The 21,959-nt window shown below is 31.5% G+C and overlaps 3 protein-coding genes across 5 annotated transcripts in view; 2 read left to right on the forward strand and 1 right to left on the reverse strand.

Annotated features, from left to right (window-relative positions):
* Nucleotides 1-1,241: 1,241 nt before the first annotated feature.
* LOC111615996 (uncharacterized protein sll1483-like) lies at nt 1,242-2,140 on the forward strand. Its single transcript, XM_023357443.1, has 2 exons — nt 1,242-1,515; nt 1,582-2,140. The coding sequence occupies exons 1-2, from the start codon at nt 1,242-1,244 to the stop codon at nt 2,115-2,117; spliced, it is 810 nt and encodes a 269-aa protein (XP_023213211.1). The 3' UTR covers nt 2,118-2,140.
* Nucleotides 2,141-2,503: 363 nt separating this feature from the next.
* LOC111616298 (insulin-like growth factor-binding protein-related protein 1) lies at nt 2,504-5,757 on the forward strand. Its single transcript, XM_023357730.1, has 4 exons — nt 2,504-2,961; nt 4,069-4,212; nt 4,283-4,459; nt 5,333-5,757. Exons 1-4 carry the CDS (start codon nt 2,535-2,537, stop codon nt 5,356-5,358), a joined length of 774 nt encoding a protein of 257 aa, XP_023213498.1. The 5' UTR covers nt 2,504-2,534; the 3' UTR covers nt 5,359-5,757.
* The window catches only part of LOC111616277 (protein RMD5 homolog A-like), a 30,537-nt gene continuing 13,031 nt past the window's right edge, over nt 4,454-21,959 (reverse strand). Inside the window, exons 4-9 of one of the 3 annotated variants that reach the window (XR_002755219.1) lie at nt 18,675-18,775; nt 12,948-13,117; nt 7,684-7,952; nt 7,451-7,605; nt 6,483-6,618; nt 4,455-4,589 (exon numbers count right to left, since the gene is read on the reverse strand). Coding sequence is in view for 2 of the 3 variants with exons in the window: in XM_023357713.1 (XP_023213481.1) it covers nt 6,555-6,618; nt 7,451-7,605; nt 7,684-7,952; nt 12,948-13,117; nt 18,675-18,775 (759 nt within the window). In the remaining variant the exon portion in view is untranslated. Of the gene's footprint in view, nt 4,590-6,061; nt 6,619-7,450; nt 7,606-7,683; nt 7,953-12,947; nt 13,118-18,674; nt 18,776-21,959 lie in introns of those variants that run through there. The other 2 variants (XM_023357722.1, XM_023357713.1) reach the window with 2 other exon arrangements.

A 21,959-nucleotide genomic window follows, 5' to 3' on the forward strand; every position in this document is an offset into this window, starting at 1 on the left:
CGACGACTCTTCGTGAATCTGGAGGGCCACGAAATGAATTTTGGGGTCTATCCAATGACGCAACATACTGAATCTTTGTCCTTGATACCGGATGCATTGCCAGAATGCTTACTAATCACAAATATTTGATTGCGGCCGACGTTTTCATCGCGAAAACTGTACGTCGGACGTTCGGCGCCGCCATCTTGTAAGCCTAGAAGTTTGACAATAGCGTTTGGAACGTCAGTAGAATCACGCTCGACGTTCCAAACGCCATTGTCAAACTTATAGGCTTACAAGATGGCGGCGCTCAACGTTCGACGTTTTAGATGAAAACGTCGGCCGCAACTTCTGTATTGTTTGCACGTTGTAACTTCCATACTGCAACACACTAAAACTTAGTCAAAATTATTACTAATACTGGCTCATTTTTTTTGCATTTTCGAGATAATTTTCTACAAAATTTCTCAAGAATTTGTCCCGATTTTGACATTTTATTTTACAGTTTAACGTAAATTTAAAGAAGTTGAGAAACGTACCAAGTTATGTCATATTCTCTCCTCCGTTTTCTCAATACTACGATGAATGAAGGTGAGATTTCAAAGCGTAACGGCTAAAATTTGCGATGGAAAGTGAGCAATTTATTTCGAATTTTATGCGCTTTGTTTTAAAAATGAAGGACGTGTTGACTTCTATCGTATTCCCACGTTAGAGTGTTACTACAAGTTACCATTTTCTACAACTCTGTGCAGTTGTTACTCCTGTTTAATTAATCTACGCTGAAATGTAATCAAATTAAATGTAAGATCTTTAGATATAATTTTAAATTACGCAACGCATTTCCATATTTTATGTAAACATTTCTTGTAGGTCAGAGGCTGATCGGTTCACTAAGCATTCTAATATGTTCTAGTTCGAATGATCACTTTTCCAGAAATTTCGTGTATTTAATACGTACAAATTACACTTTTCTTTACAGGAAACGCCTCTAGAAAAGGGTAGAAACGTTCGTGACGGAGGGGAGTTTCTTTTCTAAATTCTAAACAACAATATACTATAAAAAAAAGTATGGAATAATTAGAAAACAAATAAAACGAGCATGGTTGGCGTGAAAAACTTTTATTTTTTGTGGGCATTTAGGTCGCAATTATTGACCCTCGGGGCATAAAAATATATAATAGAGCAATTCAATTGTCTTGTTATAAAAGCGCACGAATGTTGATTTTGGCGCTTCGTCCTTCCCTGGGCTGTTCGTAGAACACATGGAAATTACCCTCAAAACTTGGATTTTCTCGTGTCTGTTGATACAAACTCTAGCCCTATGGCAATGTAGATACTACCCCGACGAATTACTCATCGAGAATCCTAATACGGGAGAATGGACCCACCAAATACCCCAAATTCACCGGACTGACTACAAAAAAGTGAACAGCAGCCCACCGGATAACGTGTTAAAGGTGTTAGAGAAATTGGGATTAACTCAGATACTAGAATACATGAAACAGACGGGATTAGACGAAGGACTGAGCGGCGAAGGTGAGTCGAAATTACGTTTTTATCGTCTCGTAGTTGCGCGGGACGTGACGTGCCGTTTCGTTTCAGGTCCCTTTACCGTATTTGCACCCACTAATCACTCCTTCGACGTTCTAAACAAGGAGATAAAGGATAACTTAACCGGCGATAACCAGTTCTTGAGAAGAGTTTTGCAGTATCACGTAATACCAGAAAGGAAGATGTCGTGGCACCTGAAAACCGGAGCCTGTTTACAGACGTTAATCGAGAACACTTCGGTAGCCATCACTTACACGTGGCATAACGTAAGTATAATTAACTCCACATTCATAAAATTAGTGATTTTTAATACGATTCCCCCTCTTCAGAGAGTCCGAGTAAACGACGCACCGATACTGTTACTAGACGTGGAAGGTAAAAACGGGGTGGTCCACGTTATCGAAGACGTCCTCATTCCTCCGGATAAGACCGGTTGCCCGTATAAAGAATACCAGCAACCTCACCCGCAATATATAGAACGAGGATACGAGCACCCCCCTTGGAACAGAGCGTACGGTCCCGTGGCCCAAGAACTACCTAATTACTATCCGGGATATCCGGAATTTGGGAATTATCAACACGGATAAACGATCACACATTACGTCATTTTTTGGTTACCCACGTGGCACAATTTTCACTCGAGGAGAAGTTTGTGTATTCTAAAATTGTTTTTCTGTACAAAGATATACAGCAGCAATAAAAAAGAATTATCAACACCAATCGAGGTTATCGTCCTTTAATTTTGTAGAACGGCGTGGGCGTAACGCTGGCGGAAGTGTTTAACTTACGTTGCTACCGTTACTACTTTTAAGTTTATTTAGAATCAAAGTCGCTATCGTTCACGCGATCGCGATAACGACCGTTTAGTTTAAGAACCGTGCCGCGGCGTATAATCCGCACCCCTACTACAAGCCATACAATGACGTAACGGGGCGTAGGAGGAGCAGTTTTTCGGCGCATGCTCGCCGCTAGCGAAACAGAAGAGGCGACTTCACTTCCGTCAGATGCCAGGCATGAAGTGGGTCGTGTGGTTGTTCTGTCTGTCTGCCGCCTCCGTGGCAGTCAAGCGCGACTGTCCCCCGTGCAAGCCTCAGCAATGTCGACCCCCCGAAAACTGTCTGGCTGGTATGGTGAAAGACGCTTGCGATTGTTGCTACGTCTGCGCGCGTCGCGAAGGCGAGCGATGCGACAACGTCTCCCTGCCACTCCCTTATACCTATAAATACGGATACTGCGGAGAGAACCTGGAATGTCGACTTAGAACGGATCTACTCCCGGAAGACCCGGCCGAAGCCACCTGCGAGTGTATCAAACAGGAGGCTCTGTGCGCCAGCGACGGACAGACATACGACAACGAGTGTCAACTCACCGAAGCTCGTTACAAAAAACGGGACGGGTTGAGAGCCATGAGCAGAGGACCTTGCAGATCTGGTGAGTAATCTTTTCACTCTTCTCTAACAGGGTTTTATTTATAAATAGCCCCTGGATAGGTGCCAGTCGGTGGCGCCGAAAACCACCCACTTATAACGTAATTCAACCCTTTCTATGGCTTTAGAAACGAGTTTGAGCATTGTTAAGCACAACTTGGGTCGAGAAACTGGCGAAAAAAACGGGGGAACCTACACACATGCCGAACCAGTTTGTTCCTTTTAAAGAGTTCTTTCACTCGAAAACTTGCCACAGATCATTACCCAATTTGGTAATTATTATGCGCCGCGACGCGTCGTTCGACTCGTTTTCGGTAATGAACTCCATTACACTAAAGAGAAAGAGGATCTTGTGTTTATCCGTGTGAAGAAGCCGCTCCCTTAAGTGACGTCACACGAGGTCAAACTCGAACTACTCGTGTGACGCGGAGTAACAGTAAAATTAATATTTGTCGAGCGCGTATCGCTTACCCCTGTTGATAAAAACACAACGCGATTTGTTAAAGTTAGCAAATAAGATACGATAGGGAGGATAACACCGTAAACACAATGGAAACGGGTAGTAGTTGGCTGTAATTTTGTGTAATTTGTTTTTTAATTTAGACCACGTTACCCGTTCTTTTAAAATGGAACCATCCCGTCTCGTCTTAACTTTACAACAAGCCAGATGTTCTCACATCACATGACGTAACAGCGGAGGAGTAACTTTACCGATTTGGTTATTCTCGATATTAAAACACCCGGTGGTAACGTAAACATAAACAGATGTTAGAACTAATGGTTTATGTATCTATAATAATATTTAATGACGTTACCCTCCTGTGGCGTAACGCGGCCTTTGAAACGACTTCTTTTTTTGTCAATAGTGTTCCTTTTTTAACAAACAAATCACGTATAAAGTGCCTGTTTTGACCGGAAATGCGTGACGCTTTCCATTACGACAAAAGCGTTTAAAAGTTTGAAATTCGTCACCGTGACATCACAATAAACTCCTGTTCGGGCAGAAACACGCCCTTCTTTACAATAGCTAGACAGGTATCTGCTCCTCTACCGGTACGTCTGTGTGTCCAGCCGTTTAACGTGTTTACGCTTCTTTCCCCGCTTTTTCCAGTTCCAAAAATAATTTCGCCTCCGGAAGACGCATTCAACAAAACGGGAGGGTCGGTGGCTCTGTCTTGCGAGGTCAGTGGATGGCCAATACCCGTCATAGAATGGAAAGTGGACCACGGAAACGGAATCACTTCGACCATGCCCAGTAAGAACCGATAATCTTTAGATAAATACTACAAAAATAAGAGAGATGTGTAGATAAAATACCGTTTCAGGCGACACTCCTCGTATCTCTGTACAATCACGAGGTGGCCCTAGGAACTACGAGGTGACGTCCTGGTTGCAAGTACAGAGACTTCGAGTTCAGGATTACGCAACTTATTATTGCGTGGCACGTAACGACGAAGGAGAAACATCTGCTTCCGCCCGAATTTATGTTACGGACATTCCTAGTAAGTGTTTTATTCTCGTCTTCAACCCTTCTCCAGTTTAAAATATAAAATTTTTGTACTTTCCTTTGTCTCCTTGGGAACAGATTAGTGTAATTTTTTCCCAAGGATGATGCTGATAAGGTTTGTAATTCTAAAAAAAAAAAAAATCTCTTGATTACTATAAAGTTCTATATACTTTAAACTGTTACAGCTTAATTCATTTCTAGATGAAACACTGCTTTATCAATAGAATATTTTATATTTGTAGTTTAAGTTATCTTTAGTGTTATAGAAATTAATGCACTAGTCTTGGACCATTAAAAAAAATACTCGGATAATAGGATGGTAATTACTGCCAAGACAAGAAACAAAAATTCTCCTATAAGCATATATGTCCGGAAATGCATGGTTAACTCACTGCATAAAGTTACAGAACAGTGTGGCATGTGCTTGAAGTGCCCCATGTTTACATAATTACATTAGTTTATTATAGTTAATTACATAAATATTAGTTTACATAATTATAATGTGTACTACAGTTATGTAATAACTGTAGTACACATTATAATTATGTAAATTAATATTTATCCTTCAACCCTCTATAGTTTTTCAAAAAAAAATTTATAAATAATCTTTGTATAATCTAAATAATATCCTGTTTAAAATATAACTGTAACCTTTAACCTCTAGAAGAAAGATGTATGCATATAGCAACCCTTGAATTTTGGACTGCGCTGTATATTAACAATATTTTGTTAATATACAGCGCAAGTGAATATAAATTGTAGTCTTATAAATGAAAAATTGGTTTTTTTTAATGGTTAACTGACTTTCAGGTCACCCTTTATATAAATTAAACAAAATACTGATTTAATTTTCTTTTTTTCTTTCCAGGAAAAACTAAACTAAATGAAATCTGAAACTAAGTTCTCGTTCTTTTTTAAAATGCTTATTCTTGGCTCTTATCTGGATATTTAAGCAGTTTTCTGTCTATAATTTATAGAGAATAATTATATTTGTAGTATAATATCAAATGAAAAATTATATGCATTTATGTAATATTAAATTTTTTCTTTTTTTTTAAAATTATTTCTGCTGAAATGCAGGAAAGTTTCACAATGGTGCTATCGTGTACATAGTTTTTTAAAATTGTCCGATTATGTTCGTGGTTTTGTGTAATTAAAAAGAAATTTACTGTATTAATTAATAATTTCCATTACAAACTACATTTACTTAACATCTGTGCCAAACAGCATACTCATATTCACTGCCACAAACTATGATTTTTATTAATAAAATATTTGTATTGTTGTCTAAAATTGTGTAATTATTGGTTTATTATTATATAAATTACACTGATTATGATACATCAGTGAAATGTCAATGGTAAATTTTAAGTAAGAAATAACAAAACTGATCTGTAATCATGCGAATTAGATAGTAGCAATAATATGTGGAGTTTCTAAAGTGCAAATGATAAAAAATACTCATCAAATGCACTGTAGTAATTACAGGTGCAGATGGAGCACTTGCGTAATTGCAATTTACCATCGAGATTCCAAGAACATAAATGTATTAATGGGTCCAAACGGCACACAAAGTTCACGCTCTCTTTAAACTGTCGGCATATTCAAATATTTTTATTTACAAAATTACAGATGGAGACTTGCTACAAAATCCAAATCATGTGCATCACAGGGTTTAAAATAAGAAAATGTTTGCATAACAGAGTGATTTGTTGTTTATATGGTATATATTTATGTATGTATGTACACATCTGACAATTTTAGAAAGATGGGTGTGCATAAATCTGAAAAATTTACCTTTTTTATAAGTTTCAAACCACACAATATGCATATTAAAAACAAATAAAATTGGCCATTTAAGTACTGACACATCAATAGCAATATTATTAATTAAAAAATAATTTATACAATAACAGACAGAAGTCTTCGTTTGGTATTTCAAATAATATGCATGATAACTAACTAGGTTTATTGAACAGATTTTAGCATCGGATTTAGATAATTTTATATACACTCACAAAAGGACGTATTCAATTTAATCCAGGAGGAAAGAAAGTAAAATGCCACTCTGGATTCGGATGAAGATGTGACTAAAAATGGATGAGACGAGCGTCGGCAGGATTTTGCTCCACCGGACAGTACGGACATTTTAATCTGAAATTGTTTTAGCACCATTACTATTAAGAATCAACTTCGTGTGAATCAAAATGTATGACTAAAAAATAATGAAAAACAGCTCATGGTTCCTATTAGTCAGTTTTCCTCCTTTTTTCTTTTTGACTGAAGCCACAAATTTTATAAACATTGAATATTGGATGGCCATTTTTGGTTGCTCAGGCTCAATAGGGATGGTTAAGTAGCAAGGAAAGAGACCCAAAGCATCCAGGTTAGACTACAGTAAAACCCCGGTTATCTAAGACAAACTTGTAAATGGCAAATATACTACTATTCTTATACTGTAATTCATAAAAGAAACATGTATTACAAAAAATTTCTCAGTTAATATGAATGATTTGTTTCTGCTAGCTGTATATTAAATTACCTTTTAAAATTTAACAATAGTTAATACAGTAGAACAGTGTAATTAAATGTGAAAAACTGTTGAATTGTTGTTATTAAGTTATACGATTTAAGCTCTTTTTATATCTTAGTGAATTTAAAATGATATACTATAAATTCTTTCATTTTGGATTAAAAATCAAGAATATAATTATGGCCATCCATATTATCTGAGTTTTCTGTTATCCGAAGTACCATTAACATTAACTTCAGGTTCTACTGTAGTAGTAAAAATCTGAGGCTTCAACTGAGACTTTTATAATTTGTATAAACAGACAGTTCTTCAACAAATAGAATTCAATTTGTATGCAAAAAAATCAGTCAGTTCTTAAATCAGGAAAAGAAGAAATTTCCAAATTTATCAAATTTTTCATATTCTTGTTCATAAATATCAAATATAAGCATTTATGCTTAATTTCATACTCACTTATTGCCGTTTGCAAGTTTATTGAGAGCATCTCTCGAGATCACATGTCCGCAAACTAATCTCATTGGCGGATTACTGTCTGAACTCTGCTGTCGTAAAATGGGACATGCAAAGATAGAATGAAAGCGACATTTGTGTCCGAGATCTATTTCAATCTGAAAAAATTGTTATTAGAAATTTTGGTTATTGGCAATGTAAAACCATATTTTTTAAAAAAATTATATGAAACTTACTGGTAATTCATCTCTGGTACTCCATACTCCCGTAACCTGTCTCTGTTGCATAACTTGTTTGATGTTTAATAATGCCGGTAATGCTATACACCCCGCATTTATACAGACGGTCAGTGGACTTTCTACGGACAGTCCAAGTAGAGCACAGGCATCTCTTGTGAATACGTCACAGATTTCTGCCCAGTGGATGGGATCCAATAAGTAGTTGTAAGGAGATTTTTTAACTCCTTGACGTAAATACAACAAACTTCCCATGAGAACTTGAATCTCTATAAAATAAAGACAAAATTCATTAATTGAATAATAATTTTGATAAAATACATCTTGGGATTATTTACATTATTAAATAAAAATTATTATATATAAAAGTTTTTAAAACAAAATTGGTTGTATTTATTTACATAATTGCATTTAATTTCAAGTATATACCTATATTCCCAAGTAGTAAGCATTTTCTACAGATGGAATTAAAAATATTCCAAAAACTTGGTCCCCATTTTCAAATTATAACAACAGCAATGAATTAAAGTTGTTATAATCCTAACTTCTGTACAATGTCAAGAATAACAGACTGTTATATCATGAAATTTTATCTAATAACAAAAACCCAATGCAATATAAATTAAGATCAACACTAACATATAAAGCACACATGATTACCTTAAGACATTCGCAGCTAGTGGGCTTGAAGAATAATAATATAAACAAATTTGTAAATAAAACACTAGTGCTATTTGTAACTACACACATACAGAAATAATGTTTATTGACAAATAAAGCAAATGCAAGATAATTGGCATATATATCAGTAATTTTTCAAGAAAACTAAAGAAAAAAACATTAATATCTTTTTAATTTTGTTCTGTAATTATTCATAAAATTTTTTCCTTTTCTCCCCAAAAGTACATGTCCAAAATTTCATACATATTGTGCTTTCTAACAATGAACACATGTCATGTTATAGTAACAAAAAACATATAAATATAGTGATATACGAGGGTCATCCAGAAAGTAACGACCATTTGGTTTTAATAAATGAAAGAAATATATTTTATTAACAAAAACGTGTCACATACAAAATTGAAACTTACTTTATTTCTCTACATAATCACCGTCATTATTTAAGCATTTGTCATATCTGTCCACGTGCTTTAGAATTCCTGTGTCATAGTAGGCTGCCACCGGTCCATTAAGCCAGTTGTTTACTGTATTCTTCACCTCGTCATCACTTCCAAAACGTTTCCCGCCCAGAACTCTTTGAGCTTCGTGAAAAGGCTAAAATCGCAAGGAGCAAGATCAGGACAGTAGAGTGAATGATCAAAAATTTTCCATCCAAATCGATCCAGCAAGCCTGCGGTTACAGCAGCAGTGTAAGGGCGGGCATTGTCATGAAGAAGCACAACACCGCAAGAAAGCATTCCACACCTATGATTTTGGATTGCTTGCCGTAGTTTTCTTAGGGTGTCACAATGTTGATCTGCATTGATCGTAGTGTCTTTTGGCATGAAATCCACCAAGAGAACACCCTTACAATCCCAAAAAACCATCACCATGAGTTTTCATGCTGACAGAGTTTGTTTGAATTTTCACAGTTTTTTAAGTGATGAGGGATGATGCCACTCGAGTGATTGGTGCTTGGTCTCTGGGGTGAATTGAGACACCCATGTCTCATCGCCAGTAACAATTTGATCAAGAAAGGCATTTCCATCTGCGTGATACCACGTCAAAAATGTCAGCGCTGCACCCATTCTCGGTCATTCAGTTGCCGAGGAACCCATCATGCACAAATTTTGCTATAGCCAAGATGTTCAGAGACAATTTCACCAAGCAATGAATGAGAAATGTTAGGGAAAGAAACTTGTAACTCGTCCAAGGTTACATGTCTGTCTTGCACAATTTTGTTCTTCACTTGATTCTTCAAATCATCTGTGATGAGTGATGGATGTCTGGGTCAAGTCTCATCATGCACACCATTGTTAAACATTTCACACTCACATTTCTTTTGTTCATTACTGTATCACCATACACTTCCTTTAGTTAACAGTAAATTTCTGCAGATTTCAACTTCGGAGCATTCAAAAATCGAATAATGCCTCTGACCTCTAACCTCACAGTCAGCGGGCCTTTGTATCACACTGTTCATTGTTGACAATCACACAATGCACAATAACAACTTGTTTTGATTAGCACTCACACAACACTGAGAAAAGGCATTGAGGAAACTATTCGACCTTGGATAGTAGCCCGAGATCAAACTGCGCAGCCGGAATGTGCAATAGGTCATTACTTTCTAAATGACCTCTACTTAACGAGCATTTTTACAATCCCTACACCCTTCAAATAGGACATCTATAATATTTACCTCTAAATAGCAGACACTCTAAACAGCAGACTCTGCTATCCATAACCTACCTTACAAAAACACTAAGTCCCACCTTCAATATTCCAAAAGAATTAATTATGTACAAAATATTTTAAAATTAAAATAAAAACTCTTTCAGAGGAAGAATTTTGAATAAAGACTGCCCTAAAATAGGAATAGGTGAGGAGGACAGGTTGTAAAAAGCCAAATAATACTCTATCTGTTAGAGAAAATTAATCTGGTTAAGTTGTAAATTATGATTTATCATCATACATATTAATGTTATTAAACTTGTGTCTTATTGTTAGAATTAAGCTTACAGTACCAAGAAACCATAAACTTTTCCAAAGTTATTCATTCATTCGACAAGAACTGTAGCACAATAGTAATGAAAAAAAAAAAAAAAAAAAAAAAAACAGTTTTAAGGCTAAGATAACAGCATTTATTTGATGAAAGTTCAAAGATTGTGTTACGGAGGCGATTTGCTGAACATTTTAAAGTGTAGGAAGATATTCTGTTTTCTCACATTTATTACATCATTTATGATCTTAACAGTTTGATGGTGGCTAAAGTAATTTTTAATAAATCATTTATTGAAAAAAGCAAAAATGTTCAAAAAATTACATCTACTTGATAACTGCAAAGTAGACAAATCACTGTATCAATTTTTATTAGTTGCTTAGATCATAACTAATATTATAAATGCAAGAATACCGAATACATTTCTTACCCTTTGAAGTGGCTAGCAAATCACCTTTGTAACTCAACATTCAAACTCTCGTCGCCTAAACAGACATTCATCCACCCTTCATTTTTCTTTCCTTTTTCTTTTTCATTACTTCCACTCAAGTCATTTTTGATGAATTAATAATTAATATGTTTTGTTGTAATTTTTATGTTCCACTTAATTAAAGTATCCTATACAATCTGTTTGCTATTTAGAATTCTATTAAAATTTGATTTTTACAGCTGAAAAGATAAATAATATACTGTATACATATATTTTTTAATTATATATATGCTATATATAGTTTTCGTATTTTCACATTCCTAATACAAATTTGATGTTTTTGCAATCCAATGTATTCCTCACTTTATAATAACCAGGTTAAAACGCCATTTTGAATTTTATTTTCACTTGATTCTCGGTCCCCCGACTACCTACGAGTCTGGATTTTTTTATGCGCAAATGATTTGGGCACCTAATACTCTGTGCCAAATATCAACTCTCTACATGTACTCCTTCATACCTCTATGCTGACAAGAACATGAGGCAGTACGATTTTATAAACAAGACGTAGTCTTGTCAAAAAACAAAAAAATAATTACATTTTTATACAATAATTACTGACAATTAAAAAAGTTTCAACTAACACTAATAGAATATTGATATTATCAAGTAATTAATCAAAAAATATGAATAATTTAATATTTTTTAATATAAAAACTTGCAAAAAATGATGATGAATGAAAAGACTATAAAGAAAGTAATATTATACATAAACAACCAAGCCAAATGATGAGTAAAAATAAAACAGAAAAAGCAATAATTTAATGCTTGAGATGGCAACTTCTAAATTACATACCAATAACTATCTTGCTTTCGATGGCCACTCCAGAGGCACCCCAGAGACACAGGGTTTACAGTAGGTTATACAAAAGTTTTATTTTTGTTCTTGCAATTTTCTGCAAGAACAGATTATCCAAACAAAATTTTGGTATCATACTATAAGATTAATTTCTAATGGAAAGAAGAGAGCTGTTTTTCTAATTCTACATCCAATCTTTCATCACAATAATAATGGAATAAATGTTAAATATGTAAAAATATTAGATTTGAGTACCAGATAGTGTTATTGTAGATTTTAAAAGCAGTTCATTAATTAATGTTGCAGTATATAATACGTCTCATTAATCATAAAATGAAATTAATATGGTTACAATTTTCATGATGAACTCAGGATATTTTCTTCAAATTAGAAGTTAAGACTATTTACGAAAATATTTAATTTTTGAGTCTATCCATTAATCCTTTTTACACAACCACATAAGTACGCATTACATTGGTTTGAAGAAATAACTTCATTAAAAAACAAATAACTATATGCAAATGAAAAGATAACTCATATCCATCACTAGAGGGGTAGAACCTGATACAAATTGGATAAAAGCTTGATAGTAGGGTGAGAAGATTTACTTATTGTTTTTCATATTAAAGCGTCAGATCCTCAAATAAAAGGCTAACATTTGATTGTTTTTAATAGTGAAAATTTTTTACCTATTGTTTGTTTTTTAATGAAGTTATGTCTTCAAACCAATATAACGGGTACTTCTGTGGTTGTGTTAAAAGGATTAATGGACAGACTCGAAAATTAAGTATTTTTTTAATAATTAAGTCTTAACTTCTAATTTGAAATTAATATGACTCATGAACATTTAACAGGAGTTAAATTCACAAACTTCAATTTAGTTAAATAAATTCTAAAATATCAAAATTTATTTAGATTTTGGTGCAATTCTGTTGCCTGTAGGCACATTATTCCTTACATTAAACATTTTTTTGGCTGCAAGTCATAAAAATATGTAGGATGTAGCTTTTTCAATAAACAATCTAAAAATTGTAAAGTGTAACTAGAAATTTCAGTTTCAAGTTAAAACTTATAAAGATATAATTTTGTATTGATGTAAGCGTTTTGAATTGTAAAGTTCTGTGTTTTTTAACTATATATTATTATATTTAATAAATATTTCATTAAAAGAACAAAGTTTTGATAATTCATTAAAAATTTCTTCATCAATTATCAAGTAAAATATAAACTTTTTTAATTAATCAATTTAGTTTTTTTTTTTAAATTAATTTAATTAAAAAGGATTAATTTCTATTGAGTCAATAACACATTACCTTTTTCGTGATGAGAAGCTAAATGCTGAAAATTTTCACGAGCATAATATATTGCAGCCTCCTGGTGTTTCATTCCTTTTTGTAGTAATTCAATAAAGTGAAGCCTATGAAGTTTAAATTCGAGAGAACTATTTTGTTCTTGAAGTTTATTTCTATTCAATCTTGCCCATCTGCAAAAGAAAAAGATAAATGGTTGATATGAACAATATTTTAAAGACTGCAGAATGAACTAAAATGCCCACTTCTAAAACTATGAAATATTTAACAAACAATCCTAAATTATTATTCTGTATTATGACTTTTTTTTATTGAAAAGCAGTAAGAATTCATTCATTCTCTTTACAGAGGATTGCAGTTTATGAACAGTTCTTCTTCACTCTTCATGGTTAAAGGCTTTTCCCAAGCTTGCCAGTCCATTTTTTATGATATCTTGCCATGTCAAGCATAGATCTTCCTTTTCTTCCTCTCCCTCTGCCATTCCTTTAACTGCAATTTTCATCACTTTCCTTGAGAATCCTCTCATTATATGCCCAGCATATGCTGTTTTTTTTCTCTGGATGATGACCATCGCGTTTCTTTCTGTTCCGAATCTACTTGTAACTTTCTCATTGGTTATTCTATCTGTCCAACTAATTCTTTCCATTCTTCTTAGACACCACATCTCAAAGGAATTTAACCTATTAATTGCCCAAGTAAATATAAAGTACAAATCATGGCTGACGGTATTACATTTAATTATTTTACACATAAAAGTATAAACAAAATATAAAATTGCAGCATTTCAGAGGCAGTAGCCTCAAAAGAAAGGTCGTCTCTGTACTTGTGAAATTGTGGACTGTCAACTGGAGCGAACAACAGATGATAAACCAAAGCAAACTTTGTTAAACATTGGAATTTTATATTTTGTTTATACTTTTATGTGTAAAACTATTAATTGCCTCGTGATTTACTGTCCATGACTCACATCCATATGTAGCCATACTCCAAATCATTGTTTTAAGTATTTTTAGTCTCAAGTTTTTGCGTACATTTCTACTTCTTACAGTTAAGGATATTTGTGCGAAAGCAGCTTTAGCCTTTTTTATTCTGTTTTTAATTTCATAATTACATCTGTTAGCCTCAGTTATCCAACTTCCTAGGTACTCAAACAATTTTACCTTTTCTATTTTCTTTCCATCCAACATAATTTGTAGATCTTTGTTTTCTTCTCTTGTGATTATCATAACTTTTGTTTAGTTCATGTTTATTTTCATTTGGTATCTTGCTTTCCCCATTTCATTCAATCTATTTAGAATCCTCTGTAACTCTTCTTTGATGTTACATAATAGGGTAATGTCATCAGAATACCTAATGTTATTGATAAGATAGATGTCTATTAATTTTTATGCCTTCACCTAAATTTTCGAACTCTTCTCTCATCATCCATTCACTATAGATGTTGAAAAGTGTTGGGGACAAACCAAATCCCTGCCTTATGCCTTTTTTAATTTGAATCCATTTCGTATCCTCTCCTTGAAATCTGACCATTGCTTTTTGACTTTTATAGATGTAGATTATTTTTAGTATTTTTTTTTATCAATACCTATGTTTTGCAGAATCTCATAAAATAGAGATTGATTAACACCATCAAAGGCTTTTTCAAAGTTGACAACACACAAATAACTCTCTATCATAATCCATCATCCTTTCTCCTATAAATCTTAGCATTATGATGGCCTCCCTTGTTCCTCTACTTCTTCGGAAACCAAATTGTGACTCATCTAGTTTCTGATTTACGTAGTTTCCTATTCTTTACTGTACATATTAATTAAAACCTATGAAGCATGGCTTATCAAGCTAATAGTTCTGTGTTTATCACAGTCTAAGGCACCTTCAGTTTCAGGAATAGGTATGAAGATAAATTTTGTGAAATCATCTGGAATATCTGAACTCTAAAATTTTATTAAAGAAATTGGTTAGGTTTCTTGTTCCATCTTCCCCCATAACCTTAAGGAGTTCTCCCTGTATTTTTCCTATCCTTCCTTCCATCTAATTCTAATGTCTTTCTATCCTTCAGCTTTTTCAATGTAGCATCAATCTTTTCCTCAAGAAAAATTGCAATCTCTTCTTTCTCCTCCATTTATTCTACATTTAAAATATCCTCATTTCTGTAGAAGTTGGCTACATTGGCAGTAAGAATATCTTACAATAATTTATTAATTTAATAGTAAAACTACTGATCTATCGAATTTAAGGTATAATAAAAAATAAACTTTATTTAAAATCTTAATTATGTAAAATATTAAATTTCTACATAAACTTTATATGAAATAAGATTCTTGAGTGTGTGCTTGTTTCCTTTACTTAAATTTTAAATATACAGTAGGTAACCCTTGTATAATGCAGTACTTATACAACACAGTTTTGATAAGCAAAATCATCTGTTTATCTTATTCTAATAAATATTCTTTCAGTTACTACAATTTACTACAACATAGTTCACCAGTGTAGATTGTAGTGTAACAAAGTTCCTCTATATGGTGAAAGCCTTTTATTTTTTATGGTAATTATGTTCAAAAATTTAAAAATACTATTCTGTGTCACCAAGTATGTAATTTTATACAACAGAAATTCCTTTTGGCATGTTTTGTTAAGCTGCATGCTGCTTAAAATTGTCTTTTTCAGATAATAAGTATGAACAAGTTAGTTAAAGTCATAAGTGCATATCAAACTTGAGTTATTAAAATCATACATCATGGTGAGAAAATTTATTTTTGTGTGCAATGGTTGTTATGTACAGTTCAATTCTTTATTATTATATAAATTTTAATTATTTTCTTTTTGTTTTGTAATTCATAATTTTGTTAAATAAAATTTTCTGAATTAAATAAACTGTTTTTTTCTTACATGATAAATAAAATTTTTATTTAAAAAATCATTTTGGAATGTAAATCCACTTTTTATATGTAATGTGAATCTCGCATAATGCAATTTTTATAATTCAATATTTTTGTGTAATCTAACTACTGTGTTATATGAAGGTTACCTGTATGGTAATTTGACATGTTATGAGAGATTATATTTTAAAAAGAACAAAAACGATAAAATATGAAAATAACACAAAAGTGGCAATTTTACAAATTTTTATGAATTTAACTTTTGCATATTTAGGGAAATAGCTACATCACTCTTCTAGAAGGCCACAAAAGAAGGTCAAAAGAGGTTTGTGGTTCATCTGCATTAAGCAGTCAATTATGTAACTATGTTTTGTTGGTTTGCTACTTTATTCAAAGTTTTAATCTTTGATTATATCATTGGTTATTTTATAAATTTTTGTGAATAGTTTTAGTATTTTTCTTTCACAAATTATTCTAGGCACAAAATATTTTAAGTATAAATTTAAGAAATTTTTATTCCTATTTGATAGGTTTTATTTTAATACTAGATAAAAACTATGAAAGTACAACTATTTCTGAAATTCTATATAAACAAAAAACTACTAATAAAAAAACTAACAAAACTACTTAATGTATTATTTTAATCTTAAGTTATGTATATAACATTACATGGTTTGGTAATATTCTTTTGTCCCACTTTTTACTTTTGAAAAAGTGCCAATCTTATATTAGTAGCATACAATTTAAATTGCTCTTCAGACAAAGATTGTTTAAATTGCTGACCTCAAGTTTCAGATGAATGACTGCATAATCAGATAATTACAAGGTAAAGAGATGATGACAATGATGAAATTACTTCAATATTTTTTAATATTCTAAAGAAAATTTGAAAACAAACATATCTTTTAAGATAAAGGAAATTAATAATTTGTACCAAAACTAAAAATAACAAAGTAAAATTTCTTTATAAAATTTGAAAAAAAAAAAAATACACAAAGTGATTATAATTATATTCCATATTTTTATTTTTTATCTTCATTGTTGGACATTTATTTAATGTCAATGTGTTTTATATTTCTTTAACTTCATTTTTGATAACTTTTTGATAAAAATTAAATAAATTTTCATTATACAGGGTCTTCCAAAATGAATTGTCATTTTAGATTACTGTAATTATGTAAATTATTATCCGAGAAGTATGCAACATACACTGATCAATAGAGCAACTGTCCAATCTACTTCTACACTCTACTAGAGCACATCTCCCATCTACTTTCTCTAGGAAGTGACCTAAATAAAAACAGCGACCCCGCCAACAGAGAAGGCAAAGTCAAAATTCCTCGTCATTGTGCAATGTGAGTAATCTGTAAGAATTGCAGAATTGTGGGGGGGGGCTGTGAGAGGAGTGACGATGGATAAGCCATAGGACAAAAGAACTTGAACATTAGTAGAATGTGTGGCATGTGACACAAGGTGCACACATTGAGAAATTGTAATGGGCAAAACCATCCAACTGTGAAACTTGGATGGTTTTGCAATGTTTTTATGTATGTTATAATATTTTTGAATAATAATTAACACAATTACAATAAATTAAAACAGTAGCATTCTTTTTGGAAGATATATCAATACAATTTATATCAATCTATAAACTTAGTAAAAATTTCTAATTTTATTAGTTTGATGCCAATCTAAAATAAACAAATATTTAACAAGTAAAACAAAATTACAAAACACACATTCTATTAAAATTTCATTAATTAGAAAAATTTTTATGAAAAATACAGGTATCCCTTGATTAATGCGATTAATTAATCCCTCAATGCTACTGCATATATTAAAATTGCAGTAATCAAATACAGAGGTACAGTATCTCAGTACTTGACTGAACAGTCTCCACCCGCTAGAACAAATTTTCAATTAATAACAAATATTTTTATATTAACAAACAAAAATAACAAATTCACTAACACCTTATTTGACAAGAAAAACATATTTATGTTAAGTAAAAACAACTGTTAAAGAAGCATTAATTAAAACTTTTGCTGCACATAAAAAGGGATTGCCGCAATTAATTTCGTGTGTTAATCAAATTACGCATTAAGCAAAACAGCATTAAGCACAAGATACCTGTATTAAATTAACTAGTAAATACATCTGAATAATAACTCATTTACAATAACCAAATTCAATTAAACAGTATAATATAATGATCTATCAATTAGTTAACTCACATTCAGTTTTTGTCCACATATACCCTATAACTTGGCTTCAGATTTTTGGTTTAAACTTGCACTATGACAGTTCATTTCATTAATTTGGTTATTCTTTCATTTCTGCAGTTTCTATTTCATCAGTTTAAATTAATCAATAATAAATACAAATATCTACTTATATATATAGTAAAACCTCATTAGGTCAAAGTTTAAAGGGTAAAAATAATCCCTGGCTTCAAGTTAAAAAGCTTAATACCCAATCTTCCCAAAGTTTTCTATGGTCATAAATTTCCCAAAAGATTAAACATGATACAAAGTACATTTCACGAATTTTGGCAAGGATTCTGTAATGCCCAGTAAGAAGGGCAAGTCTAGGTTAGTCTGTGAAGAATATGACAACATAATTTAATGGGATACAAAGAACATCTTAGATCATTGCTTACATTCTTTCTGAGTACTTCAGAGCCTCATTCGAGTAAAATGCAAATCCTGATTAAAATTTTATTATTATTAAGTTGTTCCAGGTCAATTTTAACCATTTTTTAAAATATTTATTGCAGTTAAGTAATCTTTAGCCACTCTACATCTACATGAAAATTAAATTATAAAAATAAATACCTTAAAATTTAACTTACTCTAAAGCAGGTTTTAAATCACGTTTTTTCAAAGCATCCAATATCCTATTTAGTTCAGTAAAAGGTTCTTTCTTGTCATTATCTATTTGTAGACCAGCTTCCTAAAATGTAAATCAAAAAACGTTAATTTTAAACTTCAAATGTACTATAGCATTTATGAAAAGTTCAATAACTAATAATAAAAATGCTTAAAGTATTATATTAAAACAAAATTTTTATGCTCAAAGATATTCTACATACATACAAAGATACACACAATCATCTGTCATTTTTTATATATTTTATAATATTAAAATGATATTCAAGTGAACCACATAACATATGTAAACAAGAGTTAACTTGTGTTCCTCAAAGTTACCCTGAGTATTCCATGAAAAAATTTTTAAATTTATGCTGCAAATTTATTTCAATGTACTACAACATATTACTTTATTCATAAATGATTCCATGTTTACTTTTTTATTCATACAATAATGTTTATTAACTTATTGTTTAATTGTTTTGTGAGAATAGTAAACACAGAATTGCTTATAGATTTTTTAATACATTGATGCTAATGCTCCACGTAAAAAAAGTATATGAATTATGAGTGGTTCTCAGCCTACAAAGGTTGAGAACCACTGCTGTAGATAGTTCATTTTATATTTAATGATACATCTTGGATATAAAGAACACTACAATCACTAATAAACAAGAAAAACTGTTGGCTTATTGGCCATTGTGATGTTCTATATATGTTCATCCAGTTTATTTTATATATTTGTTGATGTATTGCCTTTAGTGTAATTCCTGCTTTGGATCAATTCTTTCTTCTAGATTTATTTAAATTCTAATTACTGTATTTCCTTTACTTTAAGATGTACTGAGTTTGAAATTAAATTTTAAAATTTATTTATGGAAAGAAAAATTTTTGTAAATTAATTACTATTTAGAAGAAATATAGAAATAGCATGAAACAGTCATGTTCCACTGCTATTTTCATACTCTTCTGCAAATGCAATCATTTTAAATGATGCAGCATAATGTCACCTCAAATATATTTTATGCTTTAAAAAGAAGTACACACAGTGGGTGAGAAGAAACTACCCATTGAGAAATTGCTATAATTTTTGTATTAATAATGCAATCATAATAAAATTTGTGCACACATGTATATCAATCAGTGGAATTTTATAATTCCTGTATTGATGATGTAGGCAGTGAACAAGAGATCACTGCAAACAGCAAAAAAGATGACCAGCCATTTATTCATTCAGGAGCAAGTGTGTAGATTTCTACATGCTATGAGGTGCAGAAACCAGTGGTTCTTGTCCAGAGATGGTGGTATATGGTAAAGGGAGCTCATTTGACAATCTATCTGGAAACAATCAAGAATTGTTGTTTGAAGCTAAAACAGCCAGAATTTCGGTTGTAGTATTAATTTTCAGTTGATTTGATTTGGATTTCAATATAAAGACCAGTTTTAATAATTATTTTGTTATTTTTAAATTTAATTATTATTTTTAATAATTTTTATTTATATAATTTTGTCTGCAGTTTTAGAACCCTTAATTATAATTTTTTTTATTTAATTCCAACTCTATTTTTTTGCAACATAATTATAGAAATTGTTTTAGTGTTTTTTTCACACAAAAAATGACAATCAAATTTAAATTCATTTTAATTATTTTAGTAATTTCATTAATTTTGTTCCATAAATTTGTCTGCTTTTTAAAAATTTTAATTAAAAGTGAGTTAACATTGGTTGAACTATCAGGCTACTTATATTCAAATCAAGGCCAGTGAATGACAAAAATATTGAATTGTTGGAAAAACAGTGTAAAGTGTAAACAAAATTAGGTTTTAATTGAAAAATATTACATAAAATTCTTTTTAATATTCTATATGTTTACTTATAATGATAAAACAACATTCTCATTATAATTAGGAATGTCTTTGTTATGATTCACAGATGATGCCATGATATGTTAAATTTTCAAATGTGATTTGTATGATTCCAAGTAAAACTACTTCTTCGTGCAAGGTTTAATGCCTTTTTGAGTTTTAAATTAATTTTTCAAGATGAGTTGGTCTAGATATTCATGGCTCGAGTGAATGAATTCAAAAATCAGTTAACTCATGATGATATTTGTTTGACTCGTCTTATCATTTGGCAAACTTCATTTAGTATTAAATATTATGAAATTAAATCATTTACAAAACATGCCCACTGCAGAAGCATGAAAAAAGTGCATCTTCATTTACCTTCCCTTCCCTCTGGTCATAATGTCTGCCAACAAAGCAGTTTCCAAAGATGGCAACCCTATATGACACGATGAAATAGTTCATTGAGTAAAAGAGAATTAGTTGTAATTTCTTTGAGGGTGGTGTTGCAATATTAACTTCATCCAAAATAACTTCATCCAAAATAAAATTACAAATTTATTTTGTAGTTACACAATAAAAGCATGCATATCCACATATAAATGGAGAATTTTCATGTTTATTTCAAAAGATTGATTCTGGATTTCCCAATCATTTTCCATTCTTAAGCTTGATGTTTATTAATTAATGAATATACCCTGCTCGTAATGTAAATCATTAATTTTTCTAACTAAAATAAGCTTTAGCACGTATTCAAAAGAATCAGAATTAAGGAGAAATTTTGGTATCGTCTCATCACTACAAATAATACAACCAAATTAATTATTATAATAGAACTTCACTAACTAACTAATAGATATTACTTAAGTCTATTTAGAATGGTAAGCAGAAATTGTAGATTTGCGTTTCACTCCAGATCAATTCCTTTCTTCCAGATTAGTCTAATTTAATTTATTTACTAAATTTAATATAAAATGATGACATCCAAATTTTCATATTGACAAAAATTGCAAATATCTGACTAAATCAATTAAAAAGAATCAGTATATCACAGGGATTGTGCTGCATAGCACCAAAATGGCCACTTGGTGATAGTTTTATTAAAAGTGGCGATAAAACTATAATACTGACAATTGCAAGTGGCAATAAAAACCCTAGTCTGCTTAGTATCTCTCCAAAACTGGAATTTTATAAACACACAATGCACAAAACCAACACCAGCAGTATGAAAAGAAAAATGTACTAATGTTAGTACATTTTTTCTTTTCATACTGCTGGTATTGGTTTTGTGTGCTGTGTGTCTAGTCTTCTTATTTCGACATTCAGCATGAAATTGAATCACAAAGCACATTTCAGAAAAAACAGCAGAATGTATAGCTTCCATGCAATAGGAGTCCTGTGCACCACACATCTAAAGATTTC

The sequence above is a fragment of the Centruroides sculpturatus genome, unplaced genomic scaffold, assembly GCF_000671375.1.
Source record: "Centruroides sculpturatus isolate CEXI.00-Female unplaced genomic scaffold, Cexi_2.0 scaffold55, whole genome shotgun sequence".
NCBI classification, from domain to species: domain Eukaryota; kingdom Metazoa; phylum Arthropoda; class Arachnida; order Scorpiones; family Buthidae; genus Centruroides; species Centruroides sculpturatus.